The sequence below is a fragment of the Hylobates moloch genome, unplaced genomic scaffold (assembly GCF_009828535.3).
Source record: "Hylobates moloch isolate HMO894 unplaced genomic scaffold, HMol_V3 SCAFFOLD_5, whole genome shotgun sequence".
Lineage (NCBI taxonomy): Eukaryota > Metazoa > Chordata > Mammalia > Primates > Hylobatidae > Hylobates > Hylobates moloch.
Window position 1 is genome coordinate 105774121 of NW_026652280.1, and position 21749 is coordinate 105795869.

The 21749-nt window shown below is 43.9% G+C and overlaps 2 protein-coding genes across 4 annotated transcripts in view; one reads left to right on the forward strand and one right to left on the reverse strand.

Moving 5' to 3' along the window:
• RNF115 (ring finger protein 115) overlaps positions 1–1656 on the reverse strand; it is a 92724-nt gene extending 91068 nt beyond the window's left edge. Inside the window, exon 1 of the mRNA XM_032151644.2 lies at positions 1338–1656. Within this exon, the coding sequence (XP_032007535.1) occupies positions 1338–1439 (102 nt within the window). The 5' untranslated portion in view covers positions 1440–1656. The remainder of the gene's footprint in view (positions 1–1337) is intronic.
• POLR3C (RNA polymerase III subunit C) lies at positions 795–20460 on the forward strand. Of its 3 annotated transcripts, none has more exons than XM_032151622.2 (15): positions 795–816; positions 3324–3490; positions 4026–4281; positions 4392–4577; positions 6309–6397; positions 11206–11310; positions 11436–11528; positions 14432–14512; positions 14753–14804; positions 15499–15559; positions 16022–16172; positions 17853–17954; positions 18079–18128; positions 18880–19029; positions 20291–20460. In XM_032151622.2, the coding sequence occupies exons 2-15, from the start codon at positions 3344–3346 to the stop codon at positions 20370–20372; spliced, it is 1605 nt and encodes a 534-aa protein (XP_032007513.1). In that variant the 5' UTR covers positions 795–816; positions 3324–3343; the 3' UTR covers positions 20373–20460. The 3 variants fall into 3 exon arrangements, with proteins under 3 accessions (XP_032007513.1, XP_032007512.1, XP_058295340.1); XM_032151621.2 differs by lacking the exon at positions 795–816 and adding an exon at positions 1787–1935; XM_058439357.1 differs by lacking the exon at positions 795–816 and adding an exon at positions 1982–2113.
• Positions 20461–21749: the final 1289 nt, after the last annotated feature.

Consider the following 21749-nt stretch of genomic DNA (forward strand, 5'->3'; position numbering starts at 1 on the left):
TTGAGTGAGAGAAGACTATAAACACCCTTTAAGCACTTATTCACTGGACTCCATTTGTATTTCTAAGAAATAAGATAAACAGACTCACTTTAGAAGGTTTTCTCCTACACTGTATCTGAGACACCATAAATATAAACATACATTATGTTGCCACTCTATCACGAGACTGAACCTGGACACTTGTAAGGAAAGGAACAACCATAAAGACAGTTGGCCAAGGACAGGATTGACATTCACCCTGGGGAAGCTCCTCGTAGCAGCTACAATCAAACCCAAAACAGCTTCTGAGTTTGTGATGCTGGTGCTGGCTAGTATGCTGCATAAATGTTGTTTGTTTTTTGTAGAGAGGGGTCTCACTGTGTTGACCAGGCTGGTCTCAAACTCCTGGCCTCAAGCAATCCTCCTGCCTCATCCTCCCAAAGCACTGGGATTACAGACCTAAGCCACTGCGCCTGACCTACAAAAGTGTTTTCTTCACAACCACAGCACTGCCTCTCAAGGGGCTAACACTGGCAGAAACTCGTGAAAACCAATTTCACGTCAGAAGAAGCATCCCCAACATTCTGTCCCGGCTCTTTTTCTTAGGTGAAGAAAGGGACAGGGCGGGGGGCGGAACAATGGTATTAAAGACACTGGCAGCATTACAACCAAAATAAACTAAGTTGAAACAGTACGTCCTGCCTTCTTCCTAAAGCCATTTCCTTCAATAGTGATAGGAGTGCAGGCTGTCTGCAAGTCATTAGTACGCTGCTGTTTTCACTTTCACGAGGACCCTGGAAACCACTGAAGAGCAAAATCCCCCTTTTCGCCCCACAGGTACCTTCCAACCCCCTTTCTGTGCTTCCTTCCCTAGAGAAAACCGAATAGTGACAATCCTCAGCAATCCGCTATTTTGCTTCACTGACAAGGGAGGTGGCGGGGGCGGTGGGGGGTGAAAAGTGGAAAAGAACACAGAGGAAGGTGAGAAGACACAGCGGAAGAAGTATGGGGGGGGAGGTCATCGAGGGAAAAAGACCAGGTATAAAAGAATGCTAGAAAATTGAGGGGAGAGTTATCAGAGGAAAACTTGCTAAGAAAAAAAAAATTAAGGACAGGGGAGGTAAAGAGGTGAGGTCAGGTGGAGCAGCCCAGGATGAATTAAGAGGTGGGCAGGAGGTACGGGGCCGGGGCCGTGATGCCCAGGGTTTAGGGCCGGCGGCTGGAGAAATGGGCAGCAGGTATTCGGCAGACCGATGTCCGGGGAGTCAAGGGTGTGCGGAAAGCTCCAGACCCAGTTCCGGGAAATCGGGGCCAGGAATCTATGAGGTTCCCAAGTACAGAGAACACGGGGCTCTTACCGGTAGTTTGGGGCTGACCTCGCCCTTGCAAAAGTGGCAGAAAAACCGGTGGGCGGCTACAGCGGCGCCCGAGTCCGCCCCGGCCGCCGAAGCCTCCGCCATTTTTGTCCTCCGCCGCGGCAGTCCGAGAGGGCAGCTGGCCCGTCCCTCGTCAGGCCGCTACCTCCCGAGCTGCAGTCGCCGCCGCCGCCGCCGCCTCGGTGCGGCCCACCGCTTCAGAGCCCGCGTCGGTCACGTGAGTCGGCCAGGCCCAGAGAGGCGGCGGCGCCAACAGCTACCCTGCGGCCCGCCTCCCAGAACCAAAGAGGCGCAGGAAGGAGAGACAAACCGCCCGCCCGCCGGCTCCACAAACAGCCCCTCGCTGGTCTTCCAGCCTTCCAGCGAGAAGAAAGAAAGAGCGTCCCCGGAAGCCGCCGAAACTCTGGGGTAGAGCGGCACGCGCTTCCTGCTTTTCCGCGTCCTCTTCGGTGGCGGTCCTCGTCCTAGAAAGGGTGGTGGGTTCCACCTCCGCTCAGAAGGCCCGCGAGAGCCGCAGGAAGCCGTCGCGGGAAGCTCAGCGGCATTGGGGTTGGAGCCTCCGGATTGCGCTGACCGTGAGGTTAGTGGAAAATGCTGTCTGAACGTGGCGGCACTGACTGGACCCAGAGACCAATTCCGAAACGGGAACCTGTGTAAAAGGAGTGTAGAGCTAGGAGCCAAGCACCTTGGAAGCCCTTTCCGAGGATGGCAAAGGATCTGGGAATGCTTCTCCAAAGATATGTGGATGGACAAAATAGGTCTCTGGTGATACTGAGGCTGGGTGGGGACGGGGAGGCAAAGACTTGGCTTCTTAGGAATTGGAAGAAATAAGTAAACAATGTTTGGTAGCAGTTTGTAATAAGGAAGTAATCATAAAATCAACTACGTCCGTTTCTGATTGTGTCAACTTTGTCAAGGAGTAGAAGTTTAAGAATTGAATACTGTCCTGCAAACAACGTAACCTCATCTCCTGTTTGACACACCCTGTTGAGAAGCAGTCCTTTACCTCCTAAATTTCTTTTTCGAAATTACCATTTCCTTTATGGACTGAGTATAACACTACTTGCTCACTCCCACCGAGCTGTGAACAGTGACCTTAATTCTTCCAAGCAATGAAGTTTAGAAACTAAGGTCTGTGACAGACTGCAAAATCATCTCCCAATCTTTAAAGAAAATCAATCACGCATAATCCCATAGAGATAAATTTGATGCATAGTCTTTTTCTATGCATACATTTTTCTTTTTTTTAACAATAATTGAATTTTTATATTTTTTCAGCTCGCTTCTGTCACTTAATATATTGTGAATAATTTTGTTTTGTTTTGTTTTTGTTTTGGAGACGGAATCTCGCACCGTCGCCGGGTTGGAGTGCAGTGACGCGATCTCGGCTCACTGCAACCTCTGCCTCCCGGCTTCAAGCGATTCTCCTGCCTCAGCCTCCCTAGTAGCTGGGATTACAGGCACCCGCCACCATGCCCAGCTAATTTTTTTTTGTATTTTTAGTAGAGAAGGGGTTTCATTATATTGGCCAGGCTGGTCTCAAACTCCTGACTTCATGATACGCCCACCTCGGTCTCCCAAAGTGCTGGGATTACAGGCATGAGCCACCGCGCCAGCCTATTATGAATAATTTTCTACACGAATATGCATCGTACTAAATAACTTTAAATGTTGGTGTAGTATGCCATTGTATGGATATGGCATCATTTATTGTTAGACGTTAGATTGTTTCCAGTAAGTCGGTATTATAAAGAGAACTAATGACTTCATTATTACTAGCTTTTTATTCTTTCCTTGGACACAATATCCAAAAATAAATTGTTATTTCAAAGATATGCAAGATTTTTAAGGCTTTTTGATATGTATTGTCAAATTGCCCTCCAGAAGGAATACATGAATTTACACTCAGCAGCTCTGCTTCCAGCGTGAAAGTCTTTCCATTGTACCGTTTTGGTGTTTTTTCCCTAGCTCTCAGACACCCCAGTACAATGACTCAAGCAGAAATTAAGCTCTGTTCTTTGTTGCTGCAAGAGCATTTTGGAGAGATTGTAGAAAAAATTGGAGTACATCTGATAAGAACCGGCAGCCAGCCACTAAGAGTAATTGCCCATGACACAGGAACATCACTGGATCAGGTATGTCTAAATGACATTAATTTTCTCTCATTTCTTTCACTAATTTATTTCACCCACCTTTGAATATTGTTCTTCTCACCCCAGAAAAGGAAAAATGAAGAAAGCCTGCCCTTGGAGCAGAACAATGTTATTTCAGGGAGAAAAGGATGAGACTCAGGCATCAACATTTTGTTTCTCAAAGTGTTCCTATTTCATCACAGCTTTTAGGCAAATCTTTGCTCTTCCCATGCCATACCTCATTTATTCACGATAAGTCTATTAATCTCAGTACTGCCTTTAAGGACTGAGAATGATGAAAGGAAAGTAAATTGTGTTTTGAGAGATAAGGATCAGAGGAAATATAGCAAGGAATCTTCCTGATTTATTGTATTGGTGTGTGATTCTTATTACCTCCTCCAATGGAGAGAGGAAATAAGTGCAGAAATTACCTAGCCGTTTTCTGATGCTTACTAAGCTGTTGGACAAAAAATTGCCAGCAGTAATGAGCTATATCTTGAGGACTTTCCTCTCTTTCTTCTCTTTATGTCCCATTTAGGTGAAAAAAGCCCTGTGTGTCCTCGTCCAACATAACCTGGTGAGTTATCAAGTGCACAAACGTGGTGTGGTGGAGTATGAAGCCCAGTGCAGCCGGGTATTGCGAATGCTTAGATATCCCCGGTACATCTATACTACCAAAACTCTGTACAGTGACACTGGAGAGCTGATTGTTGAGGAGCTTCTGTTGAACGGCAAACTGACAATGTCAGCTGTTGTGAAGAAAGTGGCAGACCGGCTCACAGAGACCATGGAGGGTCAGTACGGTATCCATAGCTGTTAACAAAAGCATAGATCAGCTGGCCACGGGAGTGGACCCTGAGCTATCTTAGGCCATCTCATCTGCCTTTTTCCTCCTGTTATACAGATGGCAAGACCATGGACTATGCTGAAGTATCAAACACGTTTGTGCGACTGGCAGACACACACTTTGTACAACGCTGCCCTTCGGTACCTACCACTGAGAATTCAGACCCTGGGCCACCACCACCTGCCCCCACACTTGTCATTAATGAAAAGGACATGTACCTGGTTCCTAAACTCAGCTTGATAGGTAAGGAATTTTAACCCCTGGAACTGTGACTTGCCTTAATTGTGGATTCTTCTTGATTGTCAAGTGTATGAAATGTGCTTGTATTTACCAAGTATGTGCTATGTGCCAGACATCGTGGTGTATAACAATGAAAAAATCATGGTCTCTGCCATGGGGCTTTAGTATAGGAGACATACATTAATCAGAAAATCACATCGATATATCATTAAACGGTGATAAGTACTATGAAGGAAATATTCCTATGAAGGAACTGTCATAGTATTATGAGACATACATTAATCAGAAAATCACATCAGTGTATAATTAAACTGTGATAAGTGCCATGAAGGAAAAGTATGAGGTGTTATGAAAATATATAATGGAGACTTTGGGAGACTGAGGCAGGTGAATTGCATGAGGCCAGGAGTTCGAGACCAGCCTGGGCAACATGGTGAAACCCTGTCTCTACTAAAATTATAAAAATTAGCCAGGTAGCCGGGCATGGTGGCTCACACTTGTAATCCTAGCACTTCGGGAGGCCGAGGTGGGTGGATCACGAGGTCAGGAGATCGAGACCATCCTGGCTAATACAGTGAAACCCCACCTATACTAAAAATACAAAAAATTAGCTGGGCGTGGTGGCGGGCATCTGTAGTCCCAGCTACTCGGGAGGCTGAGGCAGGAAAATGGCGTCAACCCGGGAGGCCGAGCTTGCAGTGAGCCGAGATCACGCCACTGCACTCTAGCCTGGGCAACAGAGCCAGACTCCGTCTCAAAAAAAAAAAAAAATTAGCCAGGTATGGTGGCGTACGCCTGTGATCCCAGCTACTCGGGAGGCTAGGGCAGGAGAATTGCTTGAACCCAGGAGACAGGTTGCAGTGAGCCAAGATTGCGCTGCTGTACTCCAGCCTGGGCGACAGAGTGAGACTCTGTCTCGGAAAAAAAAAGAAAAGAAAATATATAATGAGGGACGGGATTCATCTGAGTTTAGGCCTCATGTTTCTTTGAGAAGGTGGCATTTGAGCTAAGATTTGAAGTAGAAGCTAACAGTGAGGTAACAGGAAAAGCATTTTTGACAAAGGGAATAGTATGTAGTAAAAAAATAGCATTTGAGGAAAGGAAAGAATGTCAGTATAGCTAAAGCATTGTAAGCAATGCAAGAGTGGCATGAGATAAGGTTAGAGACATAGCTAGGTAGGGATCTGATCTCAGAAGCTAATCAGGATCGACCTGCTTAGTACTTGGATGGGAGACAGGCAGGGGCTAAATCAAGTAAGACCTTATAGAGCATCTATCTTTATGCTAAGAGCAAAGGAAGACCACTGAAGGATTTTTAAGGAAATGACATGATCTAATTTGCACTTTTAAAAGATTTTTTGTCTACAGAAAGGATGGGAGAATGGGGCAAAGGTAAATGTTGACAGACTGGTGGAAAATGAAACAGAGAGGGTGAAGGAAACAAGTACTAAGAATGACATCTGTGTGTCTGACTTGCGCATGTGGGAGGATGATATCATTGGCCATGAAAGAGAGCATTGGAGGAGAAAGACTATAAGCCTCTTTTTGAACATGTTGAGTTTCAGATTATTTCATCAGTTACTTGAGTTTCTTATAGCTCTTCAGCCCCCTAAGCAACTCTGATCTAGAGGCAGCTACAGATGTCTTTGGAATGAAAGACACCTGCTCTCATGTTTGGTCATTTCTTGTCATCATATGAGATATAGTCTAAGTGTTTAATTGTTTGTTTGGCAGGGAAAGGTAAAAGGCGGAGATCATCTGATGAAGATGCTGCTGGGGAGCCCAAGGCCAAGAGACCAAAACATACTACAGATAACAAGGAGGTAATGGGGCTTCTTGATTAGAAGTCCTCACCCTGAAGCAGGCCAGAAAGAGCACTCAGATAACAAGCCCCAAGAGAGCTTAAAGCTTCCTGAGCTAAGAAGCAGTAGGATTATGAACCTCATTTAAATATTAGGAATAGACTAACAAAGAATGAACCATTACTGTCTCCCTTGTGAGCCTTAACTTAATTCTTTCATTGAACAGAGGTAACAGCTTATGTGAAAAGGGGTCTAGAAAAAGTTTAGGTTGCTCAATATGGCGAGAACCTAAGGACCTATAGAGGCCAGTAGTAAAAAATGGGTCTAAAAACTATACATAGGCCTGAATTCATATTCAAATGCCTTCTTAGCGTGCCTATAAAGATGTCAGTAAGCATCTCAAACTTAGTGTGGCCAAAACAGAGTAATTGATTCCTCCTCCCAAATATCTTGCTCCCTCATAAACTTCCTCATCTTAGTAAAAGACACTACCACCTAGGCCAGCTGCCTAGGACACCACCATTTCTGCTTAAGCCAAAATCCTTGGAACCCTCTAATCTCACAGTAAAACATATCAACCCAGTTTCCAAAATTACCTCAAATCCAACCATTTCTCATCTTTTCACTGCCATCTCTCGTCAACTCTTTGCAAACGCTTTCGTTAGTGGTCTCCCTAGCTGCATTCTTACCTACTTAGTAGCCAAAATGACTTTCTAAGTTGTCCAAAACAAAACAACACACCCACTGATTAGACTCCTTAAATAGCTTTCCTTTACTCTTAGAAGAAATCCAAGGTACAGGCTAGGAAGCCTTACGTGATCTAGGTCTTCATATGATCTGCTGGAGACAGGGCTCTTCAACCTCACCTCTGCCCCATCTCCATCTTACTCACTGTGTTCCCCCTACTGATTTTATCTCTTAAACATGTCAAACTCTTTCTGGTCTTTAGACTTTGGCCCTTATGCCTCCGGCTTCAAATGTTTGTCCCCAGATCTTCATGTAGTGGTCTCTGTTTTTTTTTTTTTTTTTTTTTGAGACGGAGTCTTGCTCTGTCACCCAGGCTGGAGTGCAGTGGCACAATCTTGGCTCACTGCAAGCACCGCCTCCCAGGTTCACGCCATTCTCCTGCCTCAGCCTCTCCAAGTAGCTGGGACTACAGGCGCCCGCCACCACGCCCGGCTAATTTTTTGTATTTTTTTTAGTAGAGACGGGGTTTCACCGTGGTCTCGATCTCCTGACCTCGTGATCCGCCACCTCGGCGTCCCAAAGTGCTGGGATTACAAGCGTGAGCCACCACGCCCGGCGTGGTCTCTGTTTATATCATTTCTATCTTAAATGCTCTTTTCATAGACTTAAAGCACCATTGCCCACCCCTACACTAGTCCCTACCACATTTCTCATTTCATATACTTCACAGCATTTATATTTATAACTGGAATTATTTATTATTTGTGTACATGTTTGTCTAAGAGGTTTGGGCTTTATCCTGAAGGCAAGGGAGAGCCACTGATGGATTTTAAGCAGGGAAATGAAGTGACTGGATTTATATTTTAGAAAGATTATTATAGCACAGCAGTTCCTAACTTGTACTACTCTATGGATGGATTTCAGAGAGTCCACTTGTACTTATGTGCATTTTTCAGTGAAGCTCTCCATACCTTTCATTACATTCTTCAAAGGAACTGTGACCCAAAACAGTTTAAAAAGAAAAAAAGCACTACTCTTAAGAAATGGGACGAATGATGCAAAACAAAATTAGAAGGAGAAAACCTAGTTACTCCTTTTATAGTGTCTGCTATGTTTTAAAGGGAAAAAAAAAACCCAGTTAGGAGGCTATTGTAGTAATCCAGATGGGCCAAGATTTAGAGTCCGAAATAAGGTAATGATAGGAGAAAGAAAAGTAGACATCTGATAAATATAAAGAATAGATAGAACTTGGCAATGGGGTGGTAGATTATGGAGAGCAAGGGACTAGGGGTGATACCCAAGTTTGTAGCTTAAGAAATTGGGTTGGCTGGCCAAGCATGGTGGCTCACGCCTGTAATCCCAGCACTTTGGGAGGCCGAGGTGGGTGGATACCTGAGGTCAGAGTTCGAGACGAGCCTGGTCAACATGGTGAAACCCCGTCTCTACTAAAAATACAAAAATTAGCTGGCCATGGTGGTAGGTGCCTGTAATTACAGCTACTTGGGAGGCTGCAGCAGGATGATGGCCTGAACCTGGGAGGCAGAGGTTGCAGTGAGCCGAGATCACGCCACTGCACTCCATCCTTGGTGACAGAGCAAGACTCCATCTCAAAAAAAAAAAAAAGAAAGAGGGCCGGGCGCGGTGGCTCACGCTTGTAATCCCAGCACTTTGGGAGGCCGAGGCGGGTGGATCACGAGGTCAGGAGATCGAGACCACGGTGAAACCCCGTCTCTACTAAAAATACAAAAAATTAGCCGGGCGTGGTGGCGGGCACCTGTAGTCCCAGCTACTCAGAGAGGCTGAGGCAGGAGAATGGCGTGCATGACCGAGACCACACACCAACCCTGGGCAGACATCTCAAAAAAAAAAAAAGACCAGGAAAACACAGAAAGAGCCCAGGAAGTCAAGGCTGCAGTGAGCCATGATTGTGCCACTGCACTACAGCCTGGGCAACAGAGCAAGACCCTGTCTCAAAAAAAAAAAATTAGGTTGGTTATAGTGTAGTTACCTGAAAACTTAAAAACAGAACAGTTTGGGGAACAGGTGGAAGTGTCAAATAGGCAGCTGAGTCTATGCATCTGGAGCATAATAGAGAGTTCCAGGATAGTCCAGGTGCAGTAATGCCTGTAATCCTAGCACTTTGGGAGGGTGAGGCAGGTGGATCACCTGAGGTCAGGAGTTCGAGACCAGCCTGGCCAAGATGGCGAAACCCCGTCTCTACTAAAAATACAAAAATTAGCCATGCATGGTGGCACAGGCCTGTAATCCCAGCTACTCGGGAAGCTGAGGCAGGAGAATCGCTTGAACCTGGGGGGCAGAGGTTGCAATGAGCCGAGATTGTGCCACTTCACTCCAGCCTGGGCACAGTGCAGAGCAAGACTCCGTCTCAAAAAAAAAAAAAAAAAAGAGTTCTAGGATAGAGTAACAGATTTGGAAATGCATCAGTAGTTGAAGCCTGGAGAGCAGATAAAATTACCCAAGTAGAGCATGTAGAGTAAAAAGAAAGGAAAGGTATGGACAGAACCCTGACAAAACACCAGGATTACAGTTGGGATCTGAAAGAGGAATCTGTGGATACTGAGGAAAGGTAGCCAGAAAGGTTCAGAGTAACACCAAGAAAAAATGGTGTCGGCCAGGCCCAGTGGCTCACACTTGTAATCCTAACACTTTGGAAGGCCAAGGCGGGCAGATCGCTTGAGCCTAGGAGTTTGAGACCGTCCTGAGCAACATGGTGAGACCCTGTCTCTACAGAAAAATACAAAAATTACCCAAGCATGGTGGCACGTACCTGTGGTCCCAGCCGCTTGGGAGGCTGAGATGAGAGGATCACCTGAGCCCAGGGAGGTCAAGGCTGCAGTGAGCTACGATGACACCACTGCACTCCAGCCTGGGTGACAAAGATCCTGCCTTTAAAAGGAAAAAAAAAATGGTGTCATAAAATCCAAGGAGCCACATAAAGTTTTAAGAAGGAAAAGATGTCCAACCATGTCATATGCTTCCAAAAGGTTAAATAAGATCAGAAGTGGAAATTATTATTTGAACTTAACAACATAGAGTCCTCAAGGACAATTGTGGAATTTCACGGGAATGCAAGTGACAATTGACATTTCAGTACAATAGTGGAAATGGGTTGCGTAAATCTAGATAGAGATACAGCTGGGATGGCCAACTGTTTGAGAAGCTTGGCTATGACAGTAAGGAAAAGAAGAGAAGGCATAGGGTTGAAGGAGAATTCTAGAGTAGAAAGAGACTTGGACAGGGTAAAGGCTGATAAGGAGGCGATAGAGAAGGAAAGGCTGAAGATGTTAGAGGACAGGGTAAAATAGAGCTGGATCCCCAAGAATGAATGAGAGAGTAAGATCTGGAATACCAATATGGGCATTAACCTTAGGTAAAAGGAGCATTTTTCAGCTGTGATAAAAGTGAGTGAAAATATGAATTAAGAACAAAAAAGAAAGAAATGTGGTGAGGATGTGCACAGAGGTGAGTGAGTTCTGGCCTAGTGTCTTCTATTTTCTCTGTGAAATGAGAGGCAAAGTCATCTGCCGAGAGTGAGAAGGAAGAAGGGTCAAGTTGGAGACTTGAGAGTAATGGAGAAGAGTTAAAATAGAGAGAAAGGCCGGTTGTGGTGGCTCACGCCTGTAATCCCAGCAATTGGGAGCCCGAGGCAGGCAGATCACCTGAGGTCAGGAGTTCGAGACCAGCCTGGCCAACATTGTAAAACCCCAACTCTAATAAAAATACAAAAATTAGCCTAGCGCAGTGGTGGTTGCCTGTAATCCCAGCTACTCAGTAGGCTGAGGCAGGAGAATCACTTGAACCCGAGAGGCAGAGGTTGCAGTGAGCCGAGATCACGCCACTGCACTCCAGCCTGGGTGACGAGCAAAACTCTGTCTCAAAAAAAATATAAAAATGAAAGTTAAATAATAAAATAGGGAGAGAAAGATTGGAGATGAGCTTAGAGAACCTGTTTGAAGTTGGGATTTGTCTAGACACCAGTCTACATGACTGAATGATTTCTTTCCAGCCAGTGTAGTTGTTACTGTGTAGGAAAAGAAATGGTGAACCATTAAATCCAAGCTCCTCACCAGAAAACTTTACACTATATCTAAATGTTTCTCTAAATCTTTTCTCTTCCTCAGCCCATTCCAGATGATGGGATTTATTGGCAGGCCAACCTTGACAGATTCCACCAACACTTCCGTGACCAAGCCATTGTGAGTGCAGTTGCTAACAGGATGGACCAGGTAATACCTAAGTGGGTCTGTCATTGGTCATCAGGGACATTTACTTATTTGTCAGATATGGCCGTTGGCACATAGAGCCGGGGGCAGCACTGCGATTTCTGAATTCTAGTTTACTTTTCAAACAGACAAGCAGCGAGATTGTGCGAACCATGCTCCGAATGAGTGAGATTACCACTTCCTCTAGTGCTCCCTTCACCCAGCCATTGTCTTCCAATGAGGTGAGTTTCGTGTTGTGCTAACTTTCTGACAGATTCTTGGGTATTAACAACGTTTATTATACACAGATCCTGAGTTTGGGTTGAGGTCTGAGCCTTGAAAGAGAAAGGCGTTTGATGTGGAGCAGGGATTATCTTCAAGTGATGAGCACTGAAATGTTTGGTCTCTTAGGATCCAGCTTTTAAAAATCTATGCTATTCACTTAGTCAAAGTATCTATTCGTCAAGTACAGCCTATTCCTGATTATTTTAAGAATCCACGATTTGGACTCTGAGAGCCTTGGCATTCAGGACATTATTTGACCCCCTATATTTAAAATATCGATATTTAATATATCTAATATGTGTTATTTATATTACTTTCATAGTAATACAGTCATGCATCACTTAACAGCAGGGATACATTCTGAGAAATGTGTTGTTAGGCGATTTCATCATTGTGTGAACATCATAGGGTGTACTTACACAAACCTAGATGGTGTAGCCTATAGCACACCTAGACTGTACGGGATAGCCTATGGCTTCTAGGCTGTAAACCTGTACAGCATGTTACTGTACTGAATACTGTAGGCCATTATAACGCGGTAGCATCTGTGTATCTAAACATCTAAACACAGAAAAGGTACAGTAAAAATATGGTATGAAAAATTAAAAACTACACCTGTTTAGTGCACTTAACATGAATGGAGCTTTCAGGACTAAAAGTTGCCCTGCGGGAGTTAGTGAATGAATGGCAAATTAATGTGAATACGATGGTCTACACGCTTAGGCTATGCTGTGTTTATTAAAAACCAGTAACAGGCTAAGCGGGGTGGCTCACACCTGTAATCCTAGCACTTTGGGAGGCCGAGGCCAGCGGATTGCCAGAGCTCAGGCATTTGAGACCAGCCTGGGCAACATGGTGAAACCCGTCTACTAAAATGCAAAAAAAAAAAAAAAAAACTAGCCAGGCATGGCGGCATGCACCTGTGGTCCCAGCTACTCGGGAGGCTGAGGCAGGAGAATCACTTGAACCCAGGAGGCAGAGGTTGCAGTGAGCCGAGATTGTGCCACTGCACTCCAGCCTCACCACACACGTGAGTAATGTGTTTCACAACGGCATTGTGCTATGATGTTACAAGAGCTATGACATCACAAAACAGTAGGAATTTTTCAGCTCCAGTATAATATGGGACCACAGCTGTACACGGTCCATTGTTGACTAAAATGTTATATGGTGCATGACTATGTTTAAATATTCCTATATTTTTATGTTGTTTATTTTAAAGTTCTATGGCCAGGTGCAGTGACTCACACTTGTAATCCTAGAACTTTGGGAGGTTGAGGCAGAAGGATCCCTTGAGGCCAGGAGTTCAAGACCAACGTGGGCAACATGACAAGACCCCCGTCTCTACAAAAAATTTTTTTAAAAAATTAGTTGGGTGTGGTGCCACATGCCTATAGTCACAGCTATTCGAGAGGCTGAGGCAGGAGGATTGCTTGAGCCTAAGAGTTGAGGTTGCAGTGAACTATGATCATGCCACTGCACTCCAGCTTAAACAACAGAGCAGAACCCTATTTCAAAAAAAAAAAAAAAAAAAAAGGCCAGATGCAGCAGCTCACACCTGTAATCCCAGCACTTTGGGTGGCCGAGGCAGGCAGATCACCTGAGGAGTTCAAGACCAGCATAATCCAACATGGTGAAACCTCATCTCTACTAAAATTACAGAAGTTAGCCAGGCATGGTGATTGACTCCTGTAATCCCAGCTACTTGGGAGGTTGAGGCAGGAGAATCGCTTGAACCCGGGAGTGGGAAGTTGCAGTGAACTGAGATTGCACCACTGCACTCCAGCCTGGGAGACAGAGTGAGAGTCCATCTCAAAAAAAAAAAAAGTTTGGTATGTATCTTTATTCAGACCTTGCATACTCTAACATATATGTGGGTATGTGTATTTTTTAACCCCAAAATGGGACTATTCATACTGGCTTTTTTGTTGGGTGTTGTTTGTTTGTTTTCATTTTTTTGTGACAGAGTCTTACTCTTTCACCCAAGCTGGAGTGCAGTAGTGCGATCTCAGCTCACTGCAACTTCTGCCTCCTGGGTTCAAGGCATTCTCCTGCTCATCCTTCTGAGTAGCTGGGATCACAGGCACATGCCACCACGCCAGGCTAATTTTTGTATTTTTAGTAGAGACAGGGTTTCACTATGTTGGCCAGGCTGGTCTCGAATTCCTGACCTCAAGTGATCCGCCCACCTCGGCCTCTCAAAGTGCTGGCGTTTCAAAGGCGTGATCCACCACACCCAACCTAGTCATACTGTTCTATAACTTGATTTTTTATATGACAGTGTATGTAAAACTTCCTTTCATGTCAGTTTCTATAGATTTGTCTCACTCTTCATGATGACTGTATCGTATTCCACTTAATGGCCATGCTATATTTTATTTTAGTGTACTCCTCAGTAGTGGTCATTTGGGTGTTTCTAGTTTTTTACTCTTACAAACAATCCCACTGTGAATATTTTTGGACAGTTTTGTGGTAACTAAAATTAAAACTTTTTATTTTTTTTTGAGACGGAGTTTCGCCCTTGTAGCTCAGGCTGGAGTGCAATGGCGCAGTCTCAGCTCACTGCAACCTCTGCCTCCCAGGTTCAAGCAGTTCTCCTGCCTCAGCCTCCCAAATAGCTGGGATTACAGGCATGCACCACCACGTCCAGCTAATTCTGTATTTTTACTAGAGATGGAGTTTCACCATATTGGTCAGGCTGGTCTCCAACTCTTGACCTAAAGTGATCCACCTGCCTCGGCCTCCCAAAGTGTTGGGATTACAGGCGTTAGCCACTGCGCCCGGCCTAAAACATCTTTATTTCAGTAAGGTCAGGAGTTCTAAGTTCCCAAACCCATTTTAAGTGTCTTTTGCTCCATAGATCTTCAGATCCCTACCTGTTGGCTATAACATCTCTAAGCAAGTTCTTGATCAGTATCTCACTCTGCTGGCAGATGATCCAGTAAGTCTGTTTTTGCTTTTTTTCTTTCTTCTTTAGCTTGTACTGTTGATAATTTATTTCTGCACTGATACCTAGTATCATCCTCCTGTAGAGTTATTCTTTACCTAGCCAGCCCAGACAATTTCTCCACATCATTTGATAGGAGGGCTACCTGCTGCAGACTTTTGGTCAGATTTGTTCCATTGGAAACAGAATCACTGGACTTTCCATTCAGTTAACACTCTCTCTTTTTCTTAATAGCTAGAGTTTGTTGGAAAGTCTGGCGACAGTGGTGGAGGAATGTATGTCATCAGTATCCTTACCAGTTATTTCCTTAGAGTCAGGCAGCCTGACCTATAAATCAGAATGGTGCCTTAGGAAAGAAAGATTTGGTAATATTTATTATACTAAATAAGTTAGAAAATTGAAGTAATTGTTAAATAAATTTTTCTATGAATTTTCAGTGAACTGCATTAATGATGAAGTAAAAAGAGGCCAAGCATGGTGGCTCACACCTGTAAGGACTTTGGGAGGCTGAGGCAGGTGAATTGCATGAACCCAGGAGTTCAAGATCAGCTAAGCAACATGGCAAAACCCTATCTCTACCAAAAATACAAAAACTAGCCAGATGTAACGATGCATGCTTGTAGTCCAGCTCCTCAAAAGGCTGAGGTGGGAGGATCGCTTGAGCCCAGGAGACGGAGGTTGCAGTAAGCTGAGATCATGCCACTGTACTCCAACCTGGGTGACAGAGTGAGACCCTGTCTCAAAAAAGAAAAGCAAAAAGGACTTTTAATCAACCAAATTTTAGTTAAGCAAAACCCTTACTTAAACACTTGTATTAAAGTTTTGGAATATTTATGTACCATAACTGAAACCATAAATTATAACATGAAAAACAAAATAGCGTTTAAAATTTAATTATAAATTAGAAACTTAGGAGTAAAACTCAGATCACAATAACTAGGCCAAAACATTACTGAGTGACCTTAATTCTCTACATAAAGACCTCCATAAGGCATTAGCATCCCTAGCCACAGCCACTCTGGAGTCCGTCGTACAGGAGAGGTAAGGGGGACACTGATTGGGTTTGGGATCACATACTTCCTATCCCCAGTGAAGTAATTTGATCATTATGTAAGCAACCAGTATAACCACACCTTGGCACACTTTGCCCCATTTTTTCACTGGACTCCTATGGATCTTATGTAATACTGCTCTTTACCCTAAAATAACCTACTGTTTAATTCCTACTGATGCAAATTAACCAGCCTCCCTAAAGCCTTTGCTTACAAATGTAGGAAGTGTGGCACTCAAACGAGTCAGCAGTTGGTGACTGCCTTATGATTAACAGCAGTTGGTGATGCCTTACCATCACCAACCTATGGAGCTGTAGAATAATTTTCTGATCACTGTTCCTGTCTGGTCCTGGCTTCACACATGGAATAGAACAACCACCCCATCTATGACTGGGAACTAAAGCTAATCTTCTATGTTAGCATGCCATTTGCTTTCTTCATTCCTTTCCAGATTTGGGTCTCGCTGTGCTAGAATATTCCGTCTAGTTTTGCAGAAGAAACACATAGAGCAGAAGCAAGTGGAAGACTTTGCAATGATTCCTGCAAAGGAGGCAAAGGATATGCTATATAAGATGCTCTCAGAAAATTTCATGTCACTCCAGGTAACCAACCAAGAGTGTAATAATTGCCAACCAGCAAAGCTGGCCTGGAGTGAGAGAAACTTCTTAGGCAAACATACTGAACACCCAAGCAAACTCTGTATCCAGCTCTGAAACAGAAAAACATGATTCACAGAGACATAGCGAGCACTTGGAGGATAATTTGGGGCTTTAACTGCCCTGGTGAGAAAGAGGTGGCTGGGCACAGTGGCTCGCGCCTGTAGTCCCAGCACTTTGGGAGGCCAAGGTGGGCAAATCACTTGAGGTCAGGAGTTCGAGACCAGCCTGGCCAACATGGTAAAACTCCGTCTCTACTAAAATACAAAACAATTAGCTGGGCCTGGTGGCACATGCCTATAGTCCCAGCTACTCAGGAGGCTGAGGCAGGAAGGAGAATCTCTTGAACCCGGGAGGGGGAGGTTGCAGTGAGCCGAGATCAAGCCACTGCACTCTAGCCTGAGCAACAGAGTGAGACTGTCTCAAAAAACAAAAAAAAACCAAAAAACAAAAAAGAAATACAGCCAGGACATAAAACCCCAAACCCACCCTACCTTTTTTTCTCTTCTCATTTCTGTCCTTCCTTAAGTCTTAATTCTGTTATAGTTTAAATTTATGAACACATCTAACTAAGTCTTTGCAGGGCTATTTAGTAGACCATATGAGTAAAAAGATAGAATGGATTTTGGAGTCAGATTACAGCTCTGCCTTACCCAGTTACATTAAGCAAGTTACCACGTTTCCCATCTATAAAACAGTGATGGATGGTGATAATAAAAATAATATGGTTGCCAGGTGTGGTGGCTGATGCCTGTAATCCCAGCACTTTGGGAGGCCTAGGCGTACGGATCACTTGAGGTCAGGAGTTCGAGACCAGCCTGGCCAACCTGGTGAAACCCTGTCTCTACTAAAAATACAAAACTTAGCTGGGCGTGGTGCCGTGTGTCTGTAATCCCAGCTACTCAGGAGGCTGAGGAAGGAGAATTGCTTGAACCCTGGAGGCAGAGGTTGCAGTGAGCCAACATTGCGCCACTGCACTCCAGCCTGGGCAACAGAACAAGACTCTGTCTCAAAAATAATAATAATATGGTTTTTTGTAAAGATCAAATAGAATTTACCTGGCACATAGAGTTGTTCAGTAAATGTTAGTTGCCTTCCCTTTCTTCCCCAGCTCAGGATGCTGACAGTCAAATGGAAAAAACAGGGAAGCCCAGCTCTCCATTTGAATAATTATGACATAAACCACAGAGACTGGGCCGGGCACACCTGTAATCTCAGCACTTTGAGAAGCCAAGACAGGATGATCACTTGAGCCCAGGAATTCAAGACCAGCCTGGGCAATATAGTGAGACCATGTCTCCGCCACCCCCCAAAAATTAAAAAATTAGCGGAGCATGGTGGTGCTTGCCTGTAGTTCCGGCTACTCAGGGGGCTGAGGTGGGAGGATTGCTTGAGCCGGAGGTAGAAGTTGCAGTGAGCTGATATCACGCCACCGGCACTCCATCCTAGGTAACAGAGCAAGATCCAGTCTCAAAATAAATAAATACACACAGGTACTGAATTACTAGGAAACAGGAAAGTGTAAGTAAAAAAGAGGGCTAAGTAACTCCAGGTGGAATGAGTGTGTACTTTGCCAGTTCTAAAACAGTATAATTTCTGCTACTTTTCTTTCTATTGGACAAATAGGAAATTCCCAAAACACCAGACCATGCCCCATCCAGGACCTTCTATTTATATACTGTGAACACCCTGTCAGCTGCCCGAATGTTGTTGCACAGGTGCTACAAGGTAACTCAATCTGGACCTTCTCACCATTTCCTCCACACAGACAAGTCCCCCTCATATGCCCACTTCGCCCTGAGCTGCTGAAATAGAACTATGTGCATTCCTTGTCTGTCTTCTCTTTCCTCAGAGCATAGCCAACTTGATAGAAAGGAGGCAATTTGAAACCAAAGAGAATAAGTAAGTAACATTTTCAGTTGAGTTATTTACATTTTTCAAGGTCAAGGGCCTGAGGGGAAATTTCCTCTAGAAATAGTAACCAATAGAGGCTGGGCCTGGCAGGGTGGCTCATGGCTGTAATCCCAGCACTTTGGGAGGCTGAGGTGGGTGTATCACTTGAGGTCAGGAGTTTGAGACCAACCTGGCCAACACAGTGGAACCCTGTCTTCACTAAAAATACAAAAATTAGCTGGGCATGGTGGTGGGCACCTGTAGTCCCAGCTACTCGGGAGGCTAAGGCAGGAGAATCACTTGAACCCAGTGAGTGGAGGTTGCAGTGAACCAAGATCACACCACTGCACTCCAGCCTGGGCGACAGAATGAGACTCCATCTCAAAAAAAAATTTTTTTTTTCAGAAGTAGGAACCAGTAGAGATAGCAACCAGTCTACTTGCATTGAATCATTGGCTTAGATTAGTGTAAATCATGCATTAGTCTACACTTTTCTAACATGCTCCCAGTGAAATATTCAGATTAAATTTGTGAGAAACGTACAAAAGCACCAAACTTTAAGTGCAAATGAGAGGCAGTAAGAATTTCAGGAGTGAAGTTTTATTTCCAAATAAGTTTGTAGAAAATGTCCTTAAGAAGGTGACATTATCTACTTTGATCAGGAAAATGGCAAAAGGGTGGTGGGTTGTGCCTCAGACACACGTGGTAAGAGAATCTCCCAGGTTAGGAAAGATGTCTCAGAGTTGTGTTTGTTTGACAGGCGTCTACTAGAAAAATCTCAGAGGGTAGAAGCCATCATTGCATCTATGCAGGCTACTGGTGCAGAGGAAGCACAGTTACAAGAAATAGAGGAGATGATCACAGCTCCTGAACGTCAGCAGCTAGAGACCCTGAAACGTAATGTCAACAAGTAAGCATCATAAACTTCAGACCTGCATTTTAGAATACCATCCAGAAAATCCATTTTGACATCCTGTAACCCTCCAACTTAGCACGAGCAAACCTAAACTCACTGTCTTCTCCAGCTCACTTAACAGAATTTAATCCACCTATTTTTGTAAACTAGCAATTCTGAAGATGTTCTCAGCTTCTTCTCCATCACCATATACACTCTCTTGTTCATCAAGTACTGATGAATTTTTTTTAAGAGACGGGGTTTTGGCTGTGTTGCCCAGACTGGCCTTGAACTCGTAGGTTCAAACAGTCTTCCTGCCTCAGCCTCCCAAGTAGCTGGGAATACAAGCAAGTGCCACTGCGCTGGCTTAATTTTACTTGAGTCATGTGTCTCAAATCTGGCCTTTCATCTTTGTCCACATGCAGGCCTTCATCACATCTTTCCTAGACCTTCACATTTCAGTGCACAATTTGTACACCTCTTTCATTAAATTTATTTCTTAAGTATTTTTTGGATACTAGTTTAGTGGTTGCTTATTTCAGTTTTGGATTGTTCATTGCTAGTGTTATACAAAAACAACCAACTTTTGTGTTGTGATTTTGTATTCCACAACTTTACTAAATTCATTTATTAATTCTAGTAGTTTTTTTGCGGATTCTTTGAGATTTTTTATAATAGGATTATGTCATCTGTGAATAGAGATAGTTTTACTTCTGCCTTTTCAATCTAGATGCCTTTACTTTTTTTTTCTTGCCCCATTGCCCTGGCTAGAACCTCCAGTAAAAGGTTGAATAAAAGTACAAGAGCAGACATCTTTGTTTTGTTTCCGATCTTAGGAGAAAAGCTTTTAGTCTTTCACGATTAAGTATGATATTAGCTGTGGGTTTTTCCTAGATGGCTTTTGTCAGGCTGAAGAAGCTTCCATTTCTTCCTAATCACCACTCACTTTAAGCTTCAGACACTCTTAGTTTCTTGCTATTTTAAAACACACTAGGTCCTTTTACACCTGTGCCTTTACATTCGTTTTCCTGATTGCAAATTAAGACTACCTTCCCCCAGGACAGAAGCTCTGTATTTTGCATTCTTAGCAGTTTCTATGGTGTCTGGCACATAAAGATGGTCGGTAAATAGCAAAATGATATACTGGTTCTCCTTTCTTTCCATCCACTCTCAAGGGTAACCAAGCAGTTATCTATGGCCACACCCGCCCTAGCCTCTAATCTTAAATATGCTAATGAACATTCAGTCTAGGCAAATGCTTTTACTTTTCACTCAGGTTGGATGCCAGTGAGATCCAGGTGGACGAAACCATCTTCCTGCTGGAGTCTTACATTGAGTGCACCATGAAGAGACAGTGATCCAGAAGAAGCATCTTCCTCAGAAGATCTGGGGGGATGGAAAACAAAATAAAAGAGGTGCCTGGATGCATTATTTGCAGTGGGATAAGTTGCAGAGTCTTCAGCTAAACCCCCTCTGTATCCCCTGCAGCCCTGGATACACCTGAAAGAATTTGGCATATTTAGATTCATTGCTATAGTCTCCCCTCATCAAATCTTGGCAGTGGGAAGAACCTTAAATCAACAAGGTTAATCATCTATCAGATGCATCTGTTCCCATAAAGAAGTTACCCACACCTATGGTTACCTACATCCCTGGCAGTAGGAAACTTCCTAAGAAGTTAATTTTATTTTCAGATGTCTATGCCTGTTCTTTATTTTGTTGAGATAGATAGGTGATAGATAGATAGATAGATAGATAGATAGATAGATAGATAGATAGATGATAGATAGATAGATAGATAGATAGATAGATAGATAGATAGATAGATAGATAATTAGTTGTTGTTGAGACAGGATCTCACTCTGTCACCCAGGTGGGGGTGTAATAGCACAATCACAGCTCCCTACAGCCTTGACCTCCTGAGCTCAAGCAGTCCTTCCACCTCAGCCTCTGGAGTAGCTGGGACTACAGGCATGCACCACACATACCCAGCTAATTTTTTTTTTTTTTTTTTTTTTTGTAGAGACAGGGCCTCCCTGTGTTGCCCAGGCTGATGAACTGTAATTTTTAACACACACATACACACACACACACACACACACACTATGTAGGGAATGTGAAAGACTATCACAGAGTAGAAGAAAAAGTTATTTTCAGGGTTAGCAGGTGGGTTGTCCCAAGCAGTCACACTAGAATCTGTGGACTGAAGCCACATTTGCCAGCTCCAGGCTTCTAACACATTTGAAACTGTACGTAGAACAGCTAGCCCAATGCCTGGCATATGGTAAGCACACAGTAAATTAGTGCCTTCCTCTTCTCCATGGTTCCTTAAAACTGGTAAAGCTAAATTCGCTCAGTATCATGGATATAATTTGTCCCAGCAGCTTTAATTCATTTAAAGCAGTTAGATGTTGTTTTATAATATCTTCAGTTTTCTCTCACCAGTGTGTTTTCTAATTGTGTAAACACTTGAGTGTCGATCAATTGTCAGCCACCATACTAAACACAACATACAAAGATAGATAAATAAGACACCATCTCTGCCCTCAAGCCAGTCACCATTTACTAAGCACCTGTTTTGTGCTAAGTACTGGGGTAAGCCTTGGGGATATAAAGATTAATAAATTTTGAGCATACAGTCTAGTAGGAGGAGACAAATAAGTACATAAGTACCAGGAAGTATTAGGGGTGCTACAGTAGAAGAGTAAACACTATGTACAGAGAGGCCAGAAAGG

Excerpts from the sequence above, each read along its gene's own strand:
- POLR3C (XM_058439357.1), top strand. Across the intron at positions 11,311-11,435 it reads TTGCTAACAGGATGGACCAG|ACAAGCAGCGAGATTGTGCG; the intron begins GTAATACCTAAG and ends CTTTTCAAACAG. Across the intron at positions 15,560-16,021 it reads GAGTCCGTCGTACAGGAGAG|ATTTGGGTCTCGCTGTGCTA; the intron begins GTAAGGGGGACA and ends ATTCCTTTCCAG.